The sequence below is a fragment of the Rutidosis leptorrhynchoides genome, chromosome 2 (assembly GCF_046630445.1).
Source record: "Rutidosis leptorrhynchoides isolate AG116_Rl617_1_P2 chromosome 2, CSIRO_AGI_Rlap_v1, whole genome shotgun sequence".
NCBI classification, from domain to species: Eukaryota; Viridiplantae; Streptophyta; class Magnoliopsida; order Asterales; family Asteraceae; genus Rutidosis; species Rutidosis leptorrhynchoides.
In genome coordinates, this window is record NC_092334.1 from 616,519,584 (window position 1) to 616,543,404 (window position 23,821).

The 23,821-nt window shown below is 33.8% G+C and overlaps 3 protein-coding genes across 3 annotated transcripts; all 3 read left to right on the forward strand.

Moving 5' to 3' along the window:
• The first annotated feature begins 731 nt into the window (after positions 1–731).
• LOC139893527 (uncharacterized) lies at positions 732–5,095 on the forward strand. Its single transcript, XM_071876698.1, has 6 exons — positions 732–958; positions 1,558–1,597; positions 1,705–1,806; positions 2,778–2,940; positions 3,796–4,069; positions 4,628–5,095. Exons 1-6 carry the CDS (start codon positions 899–901, stop codon positions 4,817–4,819), a joined length of 831 nt encoding a protein of 276 aa, XP_071732799.1. The 5' UTR covers positions 732–898; the 3' UTR covers positions 4,820–5,095.
• A 5,889-nt stretch (positions 5,096–10,984) lies between these two features.
• On the forward strand, positions 10,985–12,829 carry LOC139890030 (protein FAR1-RELATED SEQUENCE 5-like). The gene is made up of 3 exons (XM_071872936.1): positions 10,985–11,078; positions 11,658–12,465; positions 12,736–12,829. The coding sequence occupies exons 1-3, from the start codon at positions 10,985–10,987 to the stop codon at positions 12,827–12,829; spliced, it is 996 nt and encodes a 331-aa protein (XP_071729037.1).
• Positions 12,830–13,321: 492 nt separating this feature from the next.
• LOC139890031 (uncharacterized) lies at positions 13,322–14,680 on the forward strand. Its single transcript, XM_071872937.1, has 4 exons — positions 13,322–13,711; positions 13,911–13,989; positions 14,178–14,468; positions 14,637–14,680. Exons 1-4 carry the CDS (start codon positions 13,322–13,324, stop codon positions 14,678–14,680), a joined length of 804 nt encoding a protein of 267 aa, XP_071729038.1.
• Positions 14,681–23,821: the final 9,141 nt, after the last annotated feature.

A 23,821-nucleotide genomic window follows, 5' to 3' on the forward strand; every position in this document is an offset into this window, starting at 1 on the left:
TGCACTACAACTTTTGTCAAGATGTTTTCTTAACGTTGTATTACCCGAAACACCCATGAACTTCATACATTGGTGTACTTCGAGCTTTTTCTGCACCATCCTTCATTACACACAACTCGAATTTGGACCAAACGTCCCCTTTTCGCTTTGTTTCTTTTTTGTAATCAATATCGACCGTAGTGTGCCCTTGTGAAGATGTTCCAACCAACGGAAGCGGAACCAGAAGCGGAAGCTTGTGAATTATCCATTATTTATGGGATAAGTAAGTAGAGATTAGAGAATATTTAGTGATTTAGAAAGAAATATGAGAATGTTTGTTGGTGCATTTTCAACCAAAACATTACCATGTATTTTTAATGGACTTTGTGGAGTTAAAATGGTAAAAAAAAAAAAACTCAAAAAACTGGAAAAAAAAACTGCACAATCTGCAAAAAAAACTGCAAAAAAACGGCTAATTTTTTTGAAAAACCGGATCGGATCCGGATTCAATCGAATCGGATAAAATCCGGTTTATATCCGGAAAAAATCCGGTGAGCGTGAAAATCTGGATCCGGTTGGAACCGGATCGGATCTCGGATCCGAATCCGAATTTAGCTGTGTCCGGTTCTGGGTGTGTCCGGTCTAGATCCGGTTTTTATGTGCATCTCTACACACCATAGTCGATTTTTTTCAATTTTGATGGTCTAAAAGACTAAAACTCTAATAAATCTATCTATTCGAGATGGTCTAAAACTAAAAATAATCCATCTATTCGTTCTCGTAACTAGGGCTTAATTTCGCACTAACTCTTATTTCTTTGAATAACAAGAAAAAAACTCGAATCTCGATCAATGATTCATCATCATTAATTCTAACCTAAAACCTCCATTTCTTCACTCCATCAAACAACCGTAATTCAATGGCGCAATCATCATCCTACACCAGCCTTCCTACTAGTCACTTGCCTGGTTCCGTTCCGGTACTTGCCCTAATTTTTCAGTTAATTACAACTATTTGCTACCGATTGATTTTCTTTTTCATCTCTACTGTACGATTTAGACTAACAGGATACTGCAATCAGATTGTAACTACTTTACTTATGTTGCATTTAGTATCTGTGATTAATTTTTAGAAACATGATACTGGTTATTTTTTAATTAATACTCTCCGCCATTGACATTATGATATTGATGTAATTTTTATATAACCTAATAATTGGTTGGAGATTAGTTTTCGTAGTCTTTAATTTTGACTACGGATATACGGATCAATAATCAAAGCCAACTTACTAATCCATTTGAAGACTAGTGCCTTATCTATCTTGCGGTTTATGCAAAACCTACTTGACAAGTTCAAACTGATTTAAGTAAATGATTAGTTTTATTGTCTTGATCTGTGAAGTATCTGCATGTGTGTGGACTCTGTGGTCAAAGATTTATTAACCTGTTACTGTATTGATGTGTAGGCTTTTGCTAGTTCTAGTGTGAAAATGTTCTTGATTAATGTGAACACATGAAAGAGTTGTTTGTGATAAAAAAAAAATATAGTAATAATAATGTGGTTTTTTGTTTTGTTCAGGCTGTCATTACCGAAGAAAAGGCTTCAGTGATGCAGCATGGTATGTGACTCTTTAAGATATGGTTCAATGGCGGTTGGAGTTTATTTCCAACTGTTGTCGAAGTCGATGTGTATGACATATTTACCTGTTGTTTAAATGTTCTGCAGACCCTGAAGCAAATCTACAAATATTTCCTCCCAACAGTGGTGGTGGTGGTGGTGGCGGTGGCAGTGGTGGGCGGGGTTATCAGACGCTTACAAGTCCAAGTGGTATGTAACATCATTCATTCATACTTTGCAGATTTTCATCTGAAAACGATCTATTGTATCATGCGGGGATAATAGTTGTCTAACAGAGTAAAATTCTATACCTACAGTGTCTCATTATCTTTTGCTGCTTATATACTGGTTACTAATAAGATCCCCTGATTTATTTGGAACTCACAGTTAATATGTAACAAGATACAAGTAAAAAGGAAATATACAAGGAGACCCATTATTGTCTAACCTGTGATGTTCTAGAGCTGTTTAAGAATGCGACAGTACTCATCTTAGTACACCTGAACTTTGCAGTAGAACTATTAATTGCATAGTCGAGTTTGATTCCATCACCATATCTCTTAATGTAGCAGTTCTTAGGTTTGTATGGATCCACTATATCTAAGACCTTATTTTGATCTTATTGTACAGTCGTAAGAATTTAAGATACCTCATTTTGGTAGCATACAACTCTTAATTCTAAGAATTGGCGCGACGATTACTATAATCCATTCCAGAGCAATTAATATAGATATGAAAAGTTGATGTTGACAGACACCGCTGCAAGTTGAGGAGTATTTCTAGGGGATAACAATTTAAATGAACTAAAGTTGCTTAAATACTCATTTGCAAAAATATTTCTTCTTTCTGGTGTGTTCCATTTGCTTTCAACATCACTTTTTTTTTTTTTTTTTTCAGTTCCATGTTTACAATGTGTTAACGAATGAGAATCCCTTTATATAATGGCATAAAAGGCTGCTTTTTAAGAGCTCACCTTCAAATGAACTCTTGCGTTTCCATACTAGTATAATAAAGGAATTATGTATCATGTGAATGTTGATCATGAGGTGTCTAAGATCACCCATATATCAGAGAACAGTTGCACTTGGCTGAAATGATTTAACAGTCAGTTATTTTGAGTTACGGAAGGTTCAGTTATCAAGTAATACTCAAAGGAGCTAATTTCTTTACGGTATCTACAGATGGAAATGGACAACAATCTGGAAGTAACTGGAATGGAGCATTCAGTGTCTCATCTTACACTCAGTATTTTAATGTTGATACGGATGATGTTGTAAACAGATTAACAAGCTCTTTATATCCCACTGGTGACTTTTTTAGGAAAATTGAAGCGAACCCAGATCTGTAAGTTTTTATTTTTTCATCCTCATTTATTATCTTCTTTCCCTCGTATCTTCAAAGTTCAAACACCAGCTTGGCAGTTGAAATTTGAAATTTTTAGGTTGAGACATATTATCAGTTTTATACTAGTATGTAGTTCTTATACTCAGTCTTGATGCCATCCTTATAAATATATGCCAACAACTTGTATAAGTGTATTCCTGCTTTTGCTTGTGTTATCTAAGACAGAGGTTAGAATCCTAGAATCAGTTGTATACCTTGTATGCAATTTACTGTAAACCCCCGCTGCTAACTGTAGAAATGTTTGGATTGCACATCATACAGTAATTTGCATGACTTTGCTGTAAGAAAATAGGCTAGCCCACGCGAGACCTCTGATATATGTGCCCCTCTAGTCACTTATGTCAGTTGCTTATGTAGTAATTCTAGTCAACTAGTTTATAACTATACAACATATCTCGCTCTAATGTTACTAGCGATATATGATGAGAAGGTTGGGTAATGGGTCAAAACCAGTTTAGATCTAGACCAATATCGTCATACACTCGTACATAGTTAACACGTTAACATATAATTAACAAAAGCATAGTACTGTGTATTACAATATTAATAATTGTAATTCTAGTAAAGTGATTATCTGTTTGACCCATTTAGTCCAGCGGACGTTGAATTCTCATTGTTAAGGAACCTTTTTAGTTTACGTTTTTGATGTGTCATAGATAAAACACAACCCAAATCAACCCTTTTCACGAGTATATATGTTGAAATTGCCACCTTTAAGTGTTATTACCACCTATCGTATCTTATTCGAAATTGCTGAAATATGACTCGTGAATTTTTTTTATTAACGTTATTTAGATATGGGCTCATCTGGATATCGACAACATTAGTGTTTGTGATAGCTTCACTTGGTAATTGTGCCACATATCTGATGAGTAAACGAGGCGATTCTACTTCTTCATGGAGTTTTGATGTGAGCTACTTCCAGGTTTCAGCCTTCACAGTTTATGGTTATGTGTTCATAGTACCACTTGGATTTTACTTGTTGCTTCAGTATTTTGGTTCAAAAGTTGGCCTTATCCACTTTTGGTGCATGTGGGGATACTCTCTCTTCATTTTCATTATCAGCTCTGTAAGTATATACATCTTCCTCGTCTTCTTCATTAGCTTACTAATTTAGAATCATCAATGTCTCCTACAACTTTCTAACATGTGCATCTGCTAATATTTGTTTGATGATTGAAACTATGTTATTAAATAATAGTAACGTTTGATACATATACATGTAGTCTACCTGAATACTCCTTAACAAGTTGAAACCTGGATATTGCAGGTGTCAATATCAATCCAATTACTTAAGAATAGGTCAATTAGGGAGGGTTATGTTTTATTATACGTTATACGTAAACGTTAGTTTACAAAGAAAAACATGTCAAATTTGGTCGAACAAGTTGAATACATTAAACCATTTAATCTTTGTTTATCTTTAGAAAATGATTATTGTTGAACTAAAATGACTTTTTTCTAGTCATATTTGAGACTGACTATTAGTAAAGAAGTTAGAAAAGATGTTGATTAGAAGTGTTTCGAGTCAAACCGATGTGTACAAAAAACTAGGTATTTGACATGAGTACATGACTTTTTGACTTGTTATCTCACCTGCCTCACCAGTTCATTTTAATACATACAGCTTTTGCTGGTTATCCCGGTTGATTTTCTGCGATGGACCATCACGCTCATCACAGGTGCTTCATCAGCTGCCTTTGTTGGATTGAATCTGAGGTCTCACGTAGAGTTGAATGACCTGACCATCGTGTTGGTTGCTGCATGTGTTTTGCAATTTGCCCTGGCTATCTTTATCAAATCATGGTTCTTTCATTAACTTCTTCCAAAACCCTTTATATGTTGTTCTGTTGCAAGTGAATTTTGGAAACGTATTATTGATTGTAGAGAATGTAACAGAATTAGGCTCGGATCAACGTTAGTGATTCGAGCGGCGAGCAGTGGTAACATACAGGTTTGGTTTGTAGAAAGGATTGAAAAACATAGTGTTTATAATTGCTTCTGTTTTTACTTTGTGGAAACAAATGTTATATTTTGGTTGAACCACTTGGATTTGCTTGTAAAATAGACAAATCTTTCTTTTGTTTTTTCGTATTGCCCAATGGAGTATTGAAAGTAGACAATTTCGATCTATTTTCTTGTGAACGAGTTGATACCGATACAAAAAAGATTTAAAAAATCGAATACTCGAATGCTGTTCAAAGTGCATGCTTGATGCATACAATTTGATAAACCTTGAATTATAATTAAAACATTAAGTACTTTTAAACATCAAGTCCACTTGACCTGTTTATTAATCCACATGTAACTGAAAAATAAGTTTTTAGGCCTTGATCTATAGGAGCACAAATAAAACCGAATCCGAAAAAAAAAACTGAAAAAAAATCCGAAACCGGATCTGACCGGATCCGGATATTGTCAGAACCGGATCCGGTTCCTGGATCCGATCCGGATCCGACCGGATCTAACCGTTGGCTGGGGACCGGATTTTTTCCGGATAAAATCCGGATTTTTTGGAACCGGATAAAATCCGGTTTTTTTTTTGCTGTTCGAAATTTCAAAAAAAGGAGCCGTTTTTAGCCCTTTTTTTTTTTTTTTTTTTTTTTTGTTGCAGTTTTTTGATTTTTTTGGGATCATTTTACCCCTTCAAGTGTAGTATAAATAGATGTATTGGGTTTTGGTTGAAAACACACAATCTAATTCTCTCTATTCTCTCTAAATCTCAAAAAACTCTATAATTACACTATAATTACTCACTAAACTCTACTTACTATTACTAATCGTATAATGGATAATTCACAAGCATCCGCTTCCGATTCCGCTTCCGTTGCCCAATCTTCACAACGTTATACCAACAACGATGTTCGTATGATCAAAAATACGAGTCGTAAAGGCGACGTTTGGCCTAATTTCGACTTGTGCGTGATGACCGATAATCAAGAAAGAGCTCGTTGCAAGAGATGTGGTAAGTTCCTAGGTGTTGCGGGTAACTCTACTTTAAGAAAGCATCTTGAAAAAAGTTGTCCGGGAGCCGCTCAAGACCCGACACAACCTACACTTGGTCGGGATGGTTCGATTTTTTTATACGATCAAGAAGCTTTTCGTCAAGATTTGGCAAGGTTTGTCATTCAACAAGGGCTTCCTTTCAACCACTTCGACAATCCAAAGCTTACGGAGCTAATTCGGAACCGACTACAACCGCGATATGACAATGTAAGTCGTACTACTCTAAGACGTGACGCTTTTAAATTATGGAAAAAAGCTAAAAATGATATAATTGAAGGTTTTCGAACATATAAACATAAAGTTTCTATAACTTGTGATGTTTGGACCGCACCACACGGAACGGCAAATTCTTATTTAGCCGTTACCGCTCATTGGTTTCATCCCGATTCGTGGTTATTAATGAAACGGACTATCGCTTTTAAATTATTTGCTTATCCGCATAATGGTAATAATTTAAGAAAAATTATACAAGACACTTTGATTGAATATAATTTAATCGATAAAGTTTTTACTATTTCGCTAGATAATGCTTCTAATAATACTAGTGCCATGGATATGTTAAAAATACGAATGCAACCGGTTTTAAATGGTGCGTTTATACATACACGTTGTGTTGCTCATATTATAAACTTGGCCGTTCAAGATTGTTTAACTTATTGTAGTTCGTTAAAAGATAAATTTAGAAAATTATTAGTAACGATATATCGTACGAGCAACGAACGACATAAAAACTATAAAAATTTTGTTAAAACATGTAATGGCACTTGGTTAGGTCCTTATTTTGATAATAATACTAGGTGGAATCCTACTTGTCTTATGTTTGAAAATATATTACGACAAAAAGAAACTTTAATCGGTTTTAATAATAGACTAATTAGAAAGGGATATTCCGAACCGATTGATAACGACGAATGGGATGACTTGGAAGCATTAACAAATTTTTTACAAGTTTTTAAAGAGGCAACGACAAAAGTTTCGGGTGTTTATTACCCAACTAGCTCACTAGTTTTACAACAACTTTATATAATGACGGAAAAAATTAACGAATTTGCGAACTCAAATAATCGTATTTTTAGACAAACCGTTTTTCACATAAGAAAAAAACTAAAAAAATATTTTGGAACAATACCTAAAGTTTTTTTTATTTGCGGCCGCACTTGACCCGAAAAGCAATTTTAATGGGGTGGAACTTTTGAAGACAACAATATATCAAAATTTGGATTGTATTCATGGTCCCGAAGACGCCGAACCCAACTATATAAACAACCAAATATTCGAATTTAATAACACCTTTGAGCAATTATTTTCAATTTATGCAACAACTTATGGTCGACAATCAAACCCAATTGTTGACCAATTTGAGAGCGGATCATCTTCTCGAAGGGCCCGAGACCTTAATATTAGTCTTTTTAACCAATTACGTGAAGACGCTTCGAAACGTGCCCGAACATCGGCACCCACAAGCGAGTTGGGAAATTACAAGATTGAAAACTTTGCACTAAACATGAATCCCGAACAATTTCACAACTTTGATGTTTTGGCTTGGTGGAAAACAAAAGAAGACACCTATCCAATAATATCCGCTATGGTTCGTGACTTATTAGCCATTCAAGCTTCAACCGTAGCTTCCGAATCGGATTTTTCTCTTAGCGGTCGAATTATTTCGGAAAGAAGGTCAAGACTTACCCTCCAAGCCGTGAAAGTATGCGTATGTTTGAAGGATTATTTGGACGGGGTAGATATGATACAAGATCAAACGTCATTAGAATGTCCGTTAGATAATGACGTTGAAGATTTTATAGAGATGGAAGAAATAGAAGCGGGATTATCACCTTCATCAACCGAAGGAAATACCGAGACCGAAGTTGAGGAAGGTGAATATGATCCCATTAACATGGACGAATATATTGCAAATTACCAACGAACATTTGCGGTTGATGACCCCGAATTTGAAGCAAGTGAAGCATATTACGAACGACGAAGGCAAGACGAGTAATGTATAATGGGTGATGGCAATGCCGAAGCTCGATATACTTTGCTCGTAATACATTATCGGGTGATGACCATGCCGAAGCTCGAATAATGTATTAACTTTTGTATACTTATAGTTGTAACTTGTATCGTTCAAATAAATGTATTGTTATTGTTAATTATATTATCTATAGTGGTTAATCATTTGAATAAAAATGTTGTTATTTATATTATTTATAGTGTTAAGCGTTTTAAATTATAATTATATTATTTATAGTTGTTAGTTGTTTAAGCGTTATACATTTTGTTTATATTGATTATATTATTATTGTTCAAAAGTTATAAAAATCGAACCGGTAATCAAAATCCGACAAAGATCTTAGTCCGAAAAAAATCCGGTCGAGATGCGAAAAAAATCCGATTCCGAAAAAAATCCGAAAAAAAAACCGACCCCGAGAACCGGATCCGGAACCGGAACCGGATCCTGAAAAATCCGGTTTTTTTTGTCCGGTTTTTTTAAATCCGGATCCGGTCCGGATCCGGTTTTTGTGAATCTATACCTTGATCTAATGACACAAAATAAATTTCTTTTAGTTTGGTTCTTTTAGACTTCTAGCAGAGACAGGTATGTTTTGTGGGTTAACAATCCATGTTCTAGGGTAAACTAATTCGTTCAATAGAACATCATGTGCAAGCTCATGCAACGAACAATGTTTTTTCAAGTCTAGCTGCTACTGGTAACGTCATATAGTTATCGTGAACTATATGTAACTAATCATGTAAGTATGTAACTGTCCATAAACTAACTTGTCCATTTTAAGCAAAACAGCATATTTGATTTATTTTAGATATTCGCAATCTTCTATTATTGTACACGGAGTCGAGTTTTGCAACAAGCCTTTTTCCAGTTAGAGTAGAATAAAGAACCAAATTGTAAACAATCATCTTGTCGTTTTGTCATCTTGTGGGCCTTTTCTAATGGCTAATATCTACCCATCTGTCATTGTGCAAAGACAATTCTGACTTGATAACCGAATAATGAGGTAATTTATCTTTAAAGACTGAAGTAATTGACACATTTAAACCTTTGTCGTCGATCGTTGTAGGTGCGAGGCGGGTCGTTTGTTGTATATTTTGTTCTACAAAAAAAATTTCGTTATATTTTTTCCTAAAATAATCGTTGTAAAGAGTAAAATCAAATAAATAGAATATACTTTCATTTTTGTCCTAATATAGGCTATATACCTCAAAAAATACCAACGTAGGTTATATACTCTTAAAAGTTGTATCGATGTACACAAATTTAACAAATTATGTGCTGAACCGGTAAAGTTAATTATTTAACATTTTTTTGCATTTTATATGGCTACAAATAGGTCATATACTTTCAGTTTTGTTCCGATGTAGGCTATATACTTTCAGTTTTGTTTCGATGTAGGCTATATACTTTCAGTTTTGTTCCGATGTATCATCAACGTCATTCTCCACGTAGGATGTCACGTCATCATTTAGTTGTTTATCCGGTTAATAAGTTTTGTCCGTTCATATTAGTACACTTTATGAAAGTATATAGCCTATATTGTTATTTTTCAGGGTATATAGCCTACATTAGAACAAAAATGAAATTATATGGCCCCTTAAAAAAAAATATGAAGACAAAAAGCAAGAGGAAAACAAAAGATGGCTATGAGTCTATGACGGTTTCGACTGACAACTAGCTGCTGACATGAGAGCAATTATAACTTATAAGGCCACTCCCTATCGTAACTAAACTATTCATCCTCCTAACCTTCCACATCAGCGCCACATCAACACCAATATCCTATAACTAACTCATAACTAAACACTCCCTATCATGGCTAAAACAATACTCCTCTTAATATACAATGTACAAGCAATAAAACATCAATTCCAACAATAAAAAGCACTGGGACTCGCAATTCCTATAACTCTTCCGTTAAATCTATGGTGAAAGCGGGTAACTAAATGGTGCCTATGGTTAGTTACGGGTAATAAGTGGGTAATGGGCGGGTAATTAACCATAGGGGGTGGTCTAAGAAGTTAAAGAAGAAAATGCGTGCTAGGTTGGCTTTGGAAGATTCATATGGAGACAACTAGCTGCTGACGATTTCTATTATTTTTACGTATTTGTATTTGTTTTCTAAAAACTTTTATTACTTTTATTTCTAGAAATTGTAATATTTTTTTAAATTGTTAATGTGAGTTTTATTTTGTTTATTCTAATGTCTAATTTATTACTCCGTATTATTAAACTAATTTGAATATCAGTAATAAAGTTGTAATCAGAAGAAAACAAGTAAAAGGTTGAGAACCAAGGAACACATCTCAGCCTTTGGATCTTTTTTGATCAATGCACCAGATTAAACCACCAATTTGTACTGGAAGGGTATTTTCATCATTTGCCAATTACACCCTTACGTACTTGAGAAAACCACGAAGGCTATCGATCAAATCCCTCAAAACCCTAACAGGCTCCTGGCGATCGGCGATTAACGTTTCTCCGGCGACCGATCGGTCATCTTCAACCACGTTAACACCGTTATAGCTCCGATTTATGATCATACGATTCTAACGGAGTTAACGTTGATTCGTAAAATCAGTCGATCACTAAAAAATTGCAGGATATACGAATTCTTCTCAAAATCAATTGATATTCACCTTCAATTTAAGCAAAATGGAACCAGAAATCGATATCAGTAACGAAGAACAAATCGAAATCCAGAATGCTGAAGGTATGTGTATTGTTTCTTCTAATCACATGTGATTAAATTTGGATGAAACAGTATTTACTTTGAATTTGAGTAATTTCTTTGTCAATCACACGTAATTTCCAGTTAAAAGTGATAATCATAAATAGAATGAAGACAGAAACTGAACTGTTGTAAATTTCAAGTTAGTCAATCACATGTGATTTGAGTTTAATGATATGTATTTTGTTGCATGATCGTTTCACTGCTGTGAATCAAATTGTCCAATCAATTAATCAATGGAAGAAGAATATGAAGCAATGGAGCCAGAAAACGAACCAATTGAAGTAGAATACGAGATCAGTGATGAAGAAATTATAGATAACGCTGCAGGTATGTTTTTTTCCGTATTGGATCACATGTGATTGGGTATTATGATGATACATTACTGTGATTTAATACCTGTGATTATACTGTGATTGTATATATTCAATCACATGTGATTATCTTTATTTAATCACATGTGATTTTGTTTTATGTTAATACCTGTGATTATACGTATGATGAAATAAAACATATTGTAAATTTTTTCATATTGGATCACATGTGATTGGGTATTATGATGATACATTACTGTGATTTAATACATGTGATTATACTGTGATTGTATTTATTCAATCACATGTGATTATGTTTATTTAATCACATGTGATTTTGTTTTATGATAATACTATATGTGATATGTATATCCGTGTCTCTTATCATGCACTTGTTTCTTGTTAAAAATCACTTGTGATTGTTAAAGTCATTTGTCATATGAACGAGTGAATAACAGTTAAATCACATGTGATTGTCTTTATTAGATATGAATGAGTGAAAGTAACATATTAGTCATTGATCATGTGTTAGTTGTTTAAGTTATATTTAGTGAACATTTAAATCACACGTGATTGTCTATTTTTTTTTGGACAGGTATAGATACACCAAAAGTAGCTGCAACACGTAAAAAAGAAACACCAGGTGGTTCATTGTATTATGCACCAATAGTTGATGAGAGTTTACTACCATTTGTTGGAAAAAATTATGGAACACTTGAAGAGTGTGAAAAAATGTATAGGTTATACGCGTTTCATGCATGTTTTGACATACGAAAGTCAACTCAAAAGACTACAAAATCTGGGTTGGTGAAGCAGAAATATTACTTGTGCAATAGAGGTGGTGTGCCAATGCAAGTAAACTTTGACACATTGCAAAGTAGTAAAAAGCCAATTAGGAAAAGCAACATGGAATGCACTGGATGTAGGGCTAGGGTTAAATTCGATTGGGTGTATGGAACTAATACGTTTATACTGTCTGACTTTCAAGAATACCATAATCATGAGTTGCTACCCCAAGAGTACCGACATTTAAGTAAAGCGGAAAGACAGATGAAGTATGCAGAGCAGTTGTTTGTATACCATTCGTCAGTGTCAAATATTGGTCTGACAAAAGCATACGAAGTTTATAGCAATATGAAAGGGTCTGAGAAAAATGTGCATGGGACTGTAACTGATTTCAGAAACTGGAGACGAGATTTGAATGTTTTTATCAATGCAAGTGATTCTCAAATGCTCGTTAACAAAATGGAAGAACGGAAGAAATATGTTCCTGGTTTTTCATTTGAGTACAAGCTTGAAAAAAGTCAACTACATTCAATTTTCTGGGCCGATGAAGTTGCAAAATGCAACTACAAGGAGTTTAGTGACATAATCTCATTTGATGCAACGTATAGAACGAACAGGTATGTTTTCTGGCTCACTAGACTCTCTAATCACATGTGATTGACATGTTTTCTTGCTCACCAGGGTTTGTAATCACTTGTGATTGTCATGTTTTCTGGATCATTAAAGTTTACAATCACTTGTGATTGACATGTTTTCTTGGCTCATTATAGTTTCTGACATGTTTTCTTGGCTCATTATAGTTTCTGATCACATGTGATTGACATGTTATTTGGCTCATTACAATTTCTAATCACATGTGATTGACATGTTAATTGGCTTATTGGAAGGTACAACATGAAATTTGTACCATTTACTGGCATAGATAACCACCATAGGTGTGTCACTATTGCTGCGGGATTGATCAGGGATGAAACAGCCTAGAGTTACACATGGCTTCTTACATGTTTCATGAAGACATTCGGGAAAGAGCCAAACATGATAGTGACAGATCAGGACAAATCAATGGCGATAGCGATAAAAGCAGTTTTTAAGATGGCAAAACATAGACTATGCATGTGGCACATTATGCGAAAGGTGCCATCAAAGGTATGAATTTTGTTATCAAACAACAAATGTATTTAATTACATGTGATTGAAATGTTTAATGATACATGATTTGCTTAATATGAATGATTAAAAAATGATATATAATTACAGATTCAAGAAGCAATTCCTACTATTGAAGATGAAGTAGAAAAAGACTTCAAGAATAGACTTAATAAGCTTGTTTGGAATATGTATATCGAACCAAATGTTTTTGAAGAAAGATGGGAAAAGTTGATGCACGATTTCTCATTGAAAAATGATAGTTGGTTCAAACATATGTTTGATATTAGATCAACTTGAATACCAGCATATTTTATCGACACTGAAATGTTTGGTTTGATGCGAACTACTTCAAGATCTGAGAGCGAGAATGCTTTTTTTTCAAACTTTACAAGATCAGCAGCAAATCTGTTAACTTTTATGGACGGCTTTGAATCTGCAATGTTAAAACAGAGGTCAAAGCAAGAATCTTTGGATGCACAGACAATCAAGAAAAATCCAAAACTGTTAACTCAGCTGAAAATTGAAAAGCATGCATTAAAGGTTTACACACATGCTATTTTTGCAATCGTTCAAAGAGAGATTTATGAAGCATTGTATAGCTGTTTATTGGATAAAATGGACAAGGAGGAAGAAACGGAAATCTATGTTGTTAAAGAGGAAAAAGAGAAGACAAAAGAGGGTCCGAATGAAGAAAAAAAGTTCTTCCATTACAAGGTAAAATTTATTTACATCTATGTTTATGTTTATAATCACATATGATTGCTGATTCAAAAATGTAGCCACTTATATCAGAACCTGAGAAAAACATTTACATGTCTGTTTATATATGTAATCACCTGTGATTGGCCAATCCAATCAAAATCTTTTTATCAATCACATGTGATTGATAATAAATTTTTTTTTTTTTTTGCAGGTACTTCATAACAGCAAAGACGGATCAATGGTATGTACATGTAGACACTATCTACGATATGGTCTTCTGTGTAGACACTGTTTTTGGGTTTTAAAGAACAAGAACATAGAAGAAATTCTGGAAAAATACATAATGAGACGTTGGAGAAGGGACATAATACCACCCGAGTTAAGATCAAGGAGAAATAGATATGGCAATGAAAACATAGTTGTACAAGATTCTATTAATGAATTACCTCAGTTGTTTATGATTGTGTGGAACTTGTAGGCAGTGATGAAAAGATGCTAAAAGTGTTTCTTGAAAAACTTAAATTGTTGAAGAAAGAAGTTGAAGCTCAAGTGCCAAAACCGTCAAAGAAGAAAGATGATATAATTGGAAACATGACTGGAGTTTCAAAGCCTAGTACAATAGAAATACAAACCCCACCTGTTGGGAATTACAAAGGATGTGCAAATGATAAGCATCTAATGAGTGGAAAAGAGAAAGCAATAAAGAAAAGCAAAAAGAGAAAGTTTACTTGTGGTAAATGTGGACGTGACGATCACAATCAGAGGACCCGTGACAAAAAAAAAAGAAGCAAAAGAACAAGCAGAAACTTCAGAAATCTGAAGTTACTACTGAATTATTTAACGATTTTTTTATTTTTTTATTCTCTTTCGTACAATTGTGAAATTCTGATGTTCCTATGAAATTCTTGAATTACATTTTTTATGTTCATATGATTAGATAAGCCAATGAAGAATCACAAGTTATTGGTAGATAATGAATAAGTGATTAAAAACACAAGTGATTGCCAATACAGAATCACAAGTGATTGGTAGATAATGAATAACTGATTAAAAAAAAGTGATTGCCAATACAGAATCACAAGTGATGATTAAAAACACAAGTGATTAACAATGCAGAATCACAAGTGATTGGTAATGAAGAATCACAAGTGATTGGAAGATAATTAATAAGTGATTAAAAACACAAGTGATTACCAATACAAACACAAGTGATTACCAATACAGAATCACAAGTGATTATCAATGCAGAATCACAAGTGATTAACAATGCAGAATCACAAGTGATTAACAATGCATAATCACAAGTGATTGGTGATTAACAATGAAAAACACAAATGATTGCCAAATACAGAATCACAAGTGATTGGTAGATAATTAATAAGTGATTAAAAACACAAGTGATTACCAATACAAACACAAGTGATTATCAATGCAGAATCACAAGTGATTAACAATGCAGAATCACAAGTGATTAACAATGCATAATTACAAGTGATTAACAATGCAGAATCACAAGTGATTGGTGATTAACAATGAAAAACACAAGTGATTGCCAAATACAGAATCACAAGTGATTGATTAACAATGCAGAATCACAAGTGATTAACAATGCATAATCGCAAGTGATTAACAATGCATAATCACAAGTGATTGGTGATTAACAATGAAAACACAAGTGATTGCCAAATACAGAATAACAAGTGACTGGTAATGAAGAATCACAAGTGATTGGTAGATAATTAATAAGTGATTAACAATGCAAGTGATTACCAATACAAACACAAGTGATTAACAATGCAGAATCATAAGTGATTAACAATGCAGAATCACAAGTGATTGGTGATTAACAATGAAAAACACAAGTGATTGCTAAATACAGAATCACAAGTGATTACCAATACAGAATCACAAGTGATTGGTAGATAATGAATAAGTGATTAAAAACACAAGTGATTAACAATGCAAAATCACAAGTGATTAACAATGCAGAATCACAAGTGATTGGTGATTAACAATGCGTGATTGGTGATTAACAATGCAGAATCACAAGTGATTAACAATGCATAATCACAAGTGATTGGTGGAGAATAAATAAATGATTAAAAATACAAGTGATTGTCATTCATACAATGTGATTAAAAACCATAGTCCATACAATGTGATTTACCATTCAACAAAAACATAGATATGCTAAAAAATATTGTGTACCAAATAACAAATTTGTTAACACATAAAAAGTTCAACAAAAATAACATCTTATATTGTTTTTCAATAGAACACTTCACTTGATTTTTGGCAAGGACTCCTTTGATCTCTCAACCCGCTCATCTCTTGAGTTTTTTGCAGTCAAAACAACGTTCCTATATTCTTTTTTTGAATGAAGAATGTTGAACCGATTTGCATTTATAATCATCTGCTTGGAATGCAAATTTAGAGGATGTGTTAAATTTTTTGCTGCATACCGAACTCTCAACTTCCTGAGCTGATTATTTTGAACCGACGATTCACGAGCCAATTCCTCAGTCCAATCTGTCTTGGGTGTGGCTTTAAATTTGTCCATGTGGTACATGGAAAAAACTCCACAATCAACAGCATTGTCTCTCGTAATCCATGGAATCTTGATTCTACTTGGATGAATATCTTGAATCTTCTTCGCCTTTGGATGATTTTGAGATTTAAGATGCTCACAAAAGCAATATTGCTGAGAAAACAAATCAGAAAAATAAAGATCAGCTTTTTAAAATCACATGTGCTAATGATTGTTTGTAATCGCATGTGATTGTATCATTCAATCACATGTGATTGAATAGTCTAATGACATGTTTAAATATACAAAACAAGTTAATTAAAAAAAAAGATAAACTAACCACAAGGTTGCAAACTTTGAGATATTTTGCGTTGAAGTGCATCGTTAGTTTAGCATTGTCAAGTATGAAGAGCTTTGAAACTTTCAAATCAAACACAAGGACAAAGAAATGATCATTTCTGCAGATTGGGAAAAACACATGTAGAAAAGAATTAAAATAAAACAATTAATTTTCAGCATAAAAAAATAAATTAATTATTATATTACAGAAAAAATAAACAAAAATGTAAAGTAAAATAACATACTAGCTCAGTTTTGCGGAAAAAAACTTCGTTGGGAAACACTTTAAACAATGATGATGCATTTTCTTGAAATGACTTGAGTTTAGCTTCTTTTTTCAAACTGTTGTCATACATGTATGACCACTGTATAAAATAAAAGAACATATATTAAAAACTTTAACAAAATAAATGCAAACAATAAATATGATTGGCATGCTGAATTACAAGTGATTGGCATGCTGAATCACAAGTGATTGGCATGCTGAATCACAAGTGATTGTACAGTATGATATATGTACCTAAAATTTAAAAGTTAACTTACAATGATTGACGTTGGAAAGAAAAATCTTGTTCGGTTGGCTGGATCTCTATACCTACGCTCGTGGTTTAGTATAAAACTCCAAATATCAATCACACCAGCCTCAATATATAAATCAGGACAAAGTGATTCCATCGTGACACGATGAACATTCCAATCGGCATTTTTAACTTCAAATACAAGATCACTAAAAAAATACAATAAAACATAATTACTATTTGTCAAATACTGATTCTTTGTTTGATTAATAACATGTGACTGCAAAACATAAGCACTTGTGATTGACTAATATAATCACATGTGAATCAAATGATATAAAGTGCTATTTATATTAAGAAAAAAGTATAGAAAACTCACCAAGCGTTTCTTTGCATTGAAAACAAATCCATAGCCAAAGCTAGTTCGGAGTTAGTCAACAGGTCCGAAACTGCCGTCAACCTATTGACATATGGAGAAGCCATAGCAACTTTCGTAGATCTCATAATCAGTTTCTTTTTTCCCTTCTTAGACTTCTTCTCCTCACTAACCTCCTCCTGAGATAAAAGATGAAAAGTTGGAGGGGTTAAACTGTTAAATGTTGGTGTATTATGAACAGCTAACATTTGAAGACTATCCAATTTTGTGGGTGCATTAACAAGTAAAGAAACTATTTCACAACATTCAACAACCTCGTTAACATTCAGATCAAACCATTGTGTCAAAGAAGCTTGCTCTTCAACATCTACATTAGAATTATCGGCACCTTCACAAACTTCTTTTACAACATCTTCGGGACCCTTACCCTTACCCTCATCATCTTGATCAAGCTGTACAACTTCTTCATTGGAATTCGCTTCAATCTCAGTTTCATGACCACTAACCTCATCATCTTCATCAGACTCAGTCTTTTCTTCTTCTTCTTCTTCTTCTTCTTCTTCTTCTTCTTCTTCTTCTTCTTCTTCTTCTTCTTCTTCTTCTTCTTCTTCTTCTTCTTCTTCTTCTTCTTCTTCTTCTTCTTCTTCTTCTTCTTTTCTTTATCCTTATCATCATCATCATCATCATCATCATCATCATCATCATCATTATCATCATCATCATCATTAACATCATCATCATTAGCAGCCTTCTCCTCGCACTCAACCATCTTCGAATCATTTTTAACCTTAATCTCTTTATCCTCAGCCTTCTTCTCATCATCCTCAGACTTGTTTTCAAGCTTCTCATCAACATCACCATCATTGATTCTAAAAACTTGATTCAATCTACTTTGATAAGATATCAAAGTCTTCTCATTTGGAAATTTTGATAAACCTTCAGTTATTTTCTTCAACAGAAATTGTTTCAAGTCATCAACCATTTTGAATTTCTCGTCAATGACCTGAAAATATTCCTGCAAATAATATGAAAAAAGGTTGGAATAAGTATGAAAAATCACAAGTGATTATGTAAATTCAATCACAAGTGATTGGCAGAGTCACAAGTGATTGGCATGCAGAATCACAAGTGATTGGCAGAGTCAAAAGTGATTGGCATGCATAATTGATGTTAAAGCGAAGGGGTACAAAATACTACTAATTTTTACTAGGAAACACTATTAAATACGATACAATTTTACACAAGATATTTATTTATTTACAAATGGGATATACCTAAACCTTGCTACAACACAATAGGCAGTGTACCTAGTCGCGGAGTAGTATAGTTTTTAGTAAGTTCGGTTCGTTCCACAGGGAGACGGGCTTATGAAACACTTATTTTTATATAATTATATTTGTACAAAAATATATAAATATATATATAATAATATATAAAAGTGGGGGTTTTACCGTTTAATGACCGGTTTGTCGATTTATATTTTAAGCGAAGCGTATAGTAAATGACGATATTTAAATAACAATATAAAATAAATAACAATAATTGAAATGACAATAAATAAAAGTACGAGAAAAAATGAAATAAAATATATTATGCTTATTTAAACTTCCGTAACCATGATGTTTGACGTTTTGATTTTAATTTATTGTCCTGGGCTAATTGTCCTTTGTCCTGGATGTATTTGAAACCTATCTGGTTTTTGTCCATAATAGTTCATCGGTCATAATTATAAACTGCTCGGCAAATTTAACCTTATACCCGAAGTCAAATATTCCAACTAACTGGGGATTCGAACTGTAACAAGGTCTTAATACTTTGCTTAATGAATACACCAGGTTATCGACTGTGTGTAAACCAAGGTTTAAATACTTTGTTAACAATTACACCAATTACCCTCGAATGTAATCCACCCCTGTTTTAATTATTCTAGTGGCTATTAATCCATTCCCGTGTCCGGTTAAATGAACGATTATTCGTACATATAAATACCCCGCCCATCGTGTCCGATCGAGTGTATATGGTAATTTATAGGGACGCCCAATTGTAAATCTTTATATTAACATTAACAAATTTTCATTTAGTTAAACAAATATAAAGCCCATTAATAGCCCATAGTCTAATTTCCACAAGTGTCGTTCTTTTGTCCAAACCCCAATTATGGTACAAAACCCAATTACCCCATCTTTAATATTTAGCTCAACATCATGATTACTTCGGCTCAAATAAGCATAATAATAACTTAAGTACGAGACATTAATTTAAAAAGGAGAACATAGCTTACATTGATTATTTATCGCGTAGTGTTACACGGACAGAGCTCCGACTTTAAAACCCGTAAAATAACCTTTACATAACCCGAACTAATCTAATATAACACTAATCTATACTATATATATATATATTTATTTATTATCTTATGGAGTATTATTATTATTATTTATGTGTGTGTAAAAACGAACGAAAAACTGGCAAATTTATAGACCAGGCCTGATTCTGATCCTCATGCGACTCGCATGGGAAATAGCCTTCTGGCCATGCGACTCGCATGGCCACCAGAATCCAGCTCAATCATTTTTGTTTTCTTGTTCGTCGACATAATTTAAAATAAATATAAATATATAAATAATTAATATAATTATTTATATATTATATTTTATTCTTGTGCATAGTAGACTAGATATTTTTGGTCCGTTGCGTCGGGCGTTTCTTCTTGGCTCGGGTCCCGGTTCCGGATTTTCGGACGTCTTCGCGTATTATTTTATATCGTGTACTTTGCGTTCCGCAACTTGTACTCTTGTCATTTTTAGACGTTCTTCATCAATAATTTGAACCACTTTAATTGTATCTTTGTACATTTGAGCATTTTGGACCTTTCCGTCTTCAATTCTTCGTTTTCGCCTTTTGTCTTCGCACTTATTAAATATAAACGAATATTACTTGAATATGGAACAATTACAACTAAATAATTTACATATTGGGAGGATATTGCTACTAAATATATGTTCATTTGGAGCACTATCAAATATCCCCACACTTGAACGTTGCTTGTCCTCAAGCAATACATAACTTGAAATTATAATACATCACACGAATCACTTCTTTATTCTTCACACTTTGTACATCAGTGATTTTGATATGGCGGTATAAATAATGATAGTAACGATAGAACCATGGTTAAAGGTGGGTGTGTCATCCACAGTTGCCTTGGGTTTAGGTCAACGACACTTGCAATCAAATAGCCGATTTACTTTCGGTTTCCAAAGCAAAGTGCACATTTGAAAGGCGGTTTACAGTCCCACATGACTATAAAAATGTAGATCCTTAAGGAAATTGGATCTTTATGAAAACATTTGATCTTTTGAAAATTCAAGCTAGATTTTACCCTAGACAAGTTTTCTGATTTAATCCATTCTTTGGTGTTGCAAAATATATTTGTGGATCAATATTTTGGCTTAAAACTTTTAGGTTCGTGTAATCCACTGCTATCCTGGTATCGAAAAGCACACATCCAGTTTACTTGTTCCGTATATTACCTTTCGGTAAACTACCGTCCGGTTGTAAAGGAAAGCGATGAACAAGAAACTGTTAAGGCAATGTCTAATGACATGCATTTGTTCATGGTCTAAAAACGTGTCGGATGCTAGAACTATCCTTGGTAGGAGCAATAGTAAAGATCATCCTATGATTTTTCGGTCTGGCACAAGGTCCTGTCTCTGACCATGCTATGCAACCACCGTTCTTACGGTTGACACCCAATTTGGTTCAGGTGACCTAATGAATTCTAGGTGAATTCCTAGGATTTTACGTTCAATGGTAATGAACGCATTGAAAATGGGTTTTCAGAAAACAAATCGGTTTGTATTTTTGATCAAAATATTTTCTCGTTCAAGCTCGAGTTTAGATATCATCGAATTCCATGAGTTTGTAATTCTCAATCTTTAAGGTCAATCTCAAGGATTGAGTAATATCAGGCTTAAAAGCTGATTTTTAATCTTTTAAGGAGATTATCCTTTCTGGGGATCTGATTCATTAGTCTTATCAAGCTAATTTGCACGGTGCCCCCCCATTGTACGAGATAAATCCTTCTCATGGTTAGGATAAATCTGACCACTTGGCGACCCTGTTTGATGCTGAGGTCCGTGGATTTCCAGCCGATTTTAGTGATGACTTTTCTAGATTTTTCGTCAACCTACAGCTGGTCTGGACGACAACTTCATGACCTAAATCAAGAAGCGCGTGTCTTTTCCGGAAGACTTTACTTCCTTTTAATGATGGAATTGATTCATCGTGTAGATCCATCTTTTCTTTCATCGGGTAAAATAGTTAATTTAGTCCAAAACAAAAGCACCTGCAATAAACTTTACAGAAACATGTGATAGATAGTTTTTAATTGAATAACTTGGTACATTCTCCCCACACTTAGTTTCTTTCTTTGCCTTTTTATTCTCCTTTATTCCATTTTAAATGAATTCAATCGTTTTGGGTTGTTTCTCAATTTATGTCCTTTTCTAGGTAACGATAATTTCGGTATTAACACCTAGTTTTCATCGTTCATAAATATGTATAAACATGATTTTAAATTTATTTAGTTGAAATTTTTTTCAAATTTTCACAAAATTTGGCAAATAAACCAAGTGTAAACCCGAGAGAATTTATAACCCTTCCCCACACTTGAGATCATGCAATGCCCTCATTTGCATGAAATCAGACTCTAATTATAAATTCATGAGGGTGATTAGTGTAGAAAAGTGATTAAGAATACCTAGTTTGTACTTACAAAGCTCGACGAATGATAGATGGCGCGCCTCATCGTTCATTCCTTCTTGTATTATCACACATGTTTTTCTTCAAAAATGGTTGCTTTTCTGAACTGTTTGCTAATCTTTGAAAATGCATCTTTTACCCTAATTTATTATGCATGTTTATTAACGAGTTATGCACTAACCCGAACCCCTAATTTAACGTTAAGTGGGGTTAGACTTCCCTACACTTTAGCTGACGATATGTGAAGTCGGTGGAATAAGTTCCTCGAATTAAAATAGTGAGCCAGTTATTTACATCTCGAGTGGTATATAATATATCAACGGTTTTAAAGTTTAGACCCACCCGAATATCACTACTTAATTCTTTTTTAAGTGTAGCTTTTAGTAAATAGATATGTCTCTTTTCTGGTTCTTGGTCAAATGGATCGATATACATCGACATACATATTATAGGGCGGATAATTCCTAACATTTCCTTCCTTTTATTCTCGAGATCAAAGTTTTCACCTCTATTACCCGATTGGGTGAAATCCGAGGTGTCATTATCTATTACAGCTTGTAGTTCATCTTTGGTAGATGACTCGTCTATTGAGAATATTGGGTTGGAAGGTTGTGGAATGGTGAAGTTAGGTTTGGCCTCGGGGGTAAAATTTTCAACGTTATCGTATTCCCAAGAGTACCAATTTGTCACCCTTTCTTCTTCTTCATCCTCCATTGATGGATTGATTATTTCGTCGGTAGAGGCTAATGTGTCGATATGTTGTGAATTTGGTAAGACTGAATAAAAAGTATCATCGGGATAGTTGGTGATTTCGGAGCTCTCGAATTCATCAAAATTCGATGATTTGAGATTTTCTTGCACACGACTCCTCAGATCAACAGGTGTGTAATCTGATAGAGTTTCAGCTTGCCGGTTTACAAACTCTCTCATTTGTTCCTTTTGAGCATCAAGTTCTTCGAGTTTGATTTTCATATTGTCTAAAGAATTTTCGGACACGTAATTTTCCTCGTCTTCTGGTTGTTGAGTTTGGATATATTCTTGGGAATAATCCCAGTTTGAATTGTGTTCTTCATAATCGTTCCATTCAGGTTCCGTGGGTGCGTAATTTTCCATAGGAACGTAATAGTAACATTCCCATGTTGAGTGATAATCTCCACAGATTTCACAACCAGTTATTGTTTCGTCGTTCGCGATCCAAGATTGACTGACCGAATTGTCATCAACACTCGTTTGAGAGTATTGATTTAATTGATTTTGGAGTTCAAAAAGAGTTTCCAAGGCCTTGTTTTCAAAATTTTCCATTTTATTGCGATGGCCAAATTTTAGCTACAGTTTTGCGCAATTCCTATTAGTTATAAAAATAGAAAAACTTAAATAAGTTGTCCAATTAATAGACTTTTCTGATTTTTGCCCACGTTTCGAATAGCCAAAAGATGCAGCAGGTAGCCAGGACCCTTTAAATCGGAAGCCCACAACTAGCCACTAACAAATCCAACTATTACTACGAACCAGAAAAATGTCAACGTCCATTAATTTAACCACTTAAATAATTTTTCTTTCCGTTTGAGATATTAGATAAGAAATAGAGAAAATTCTAG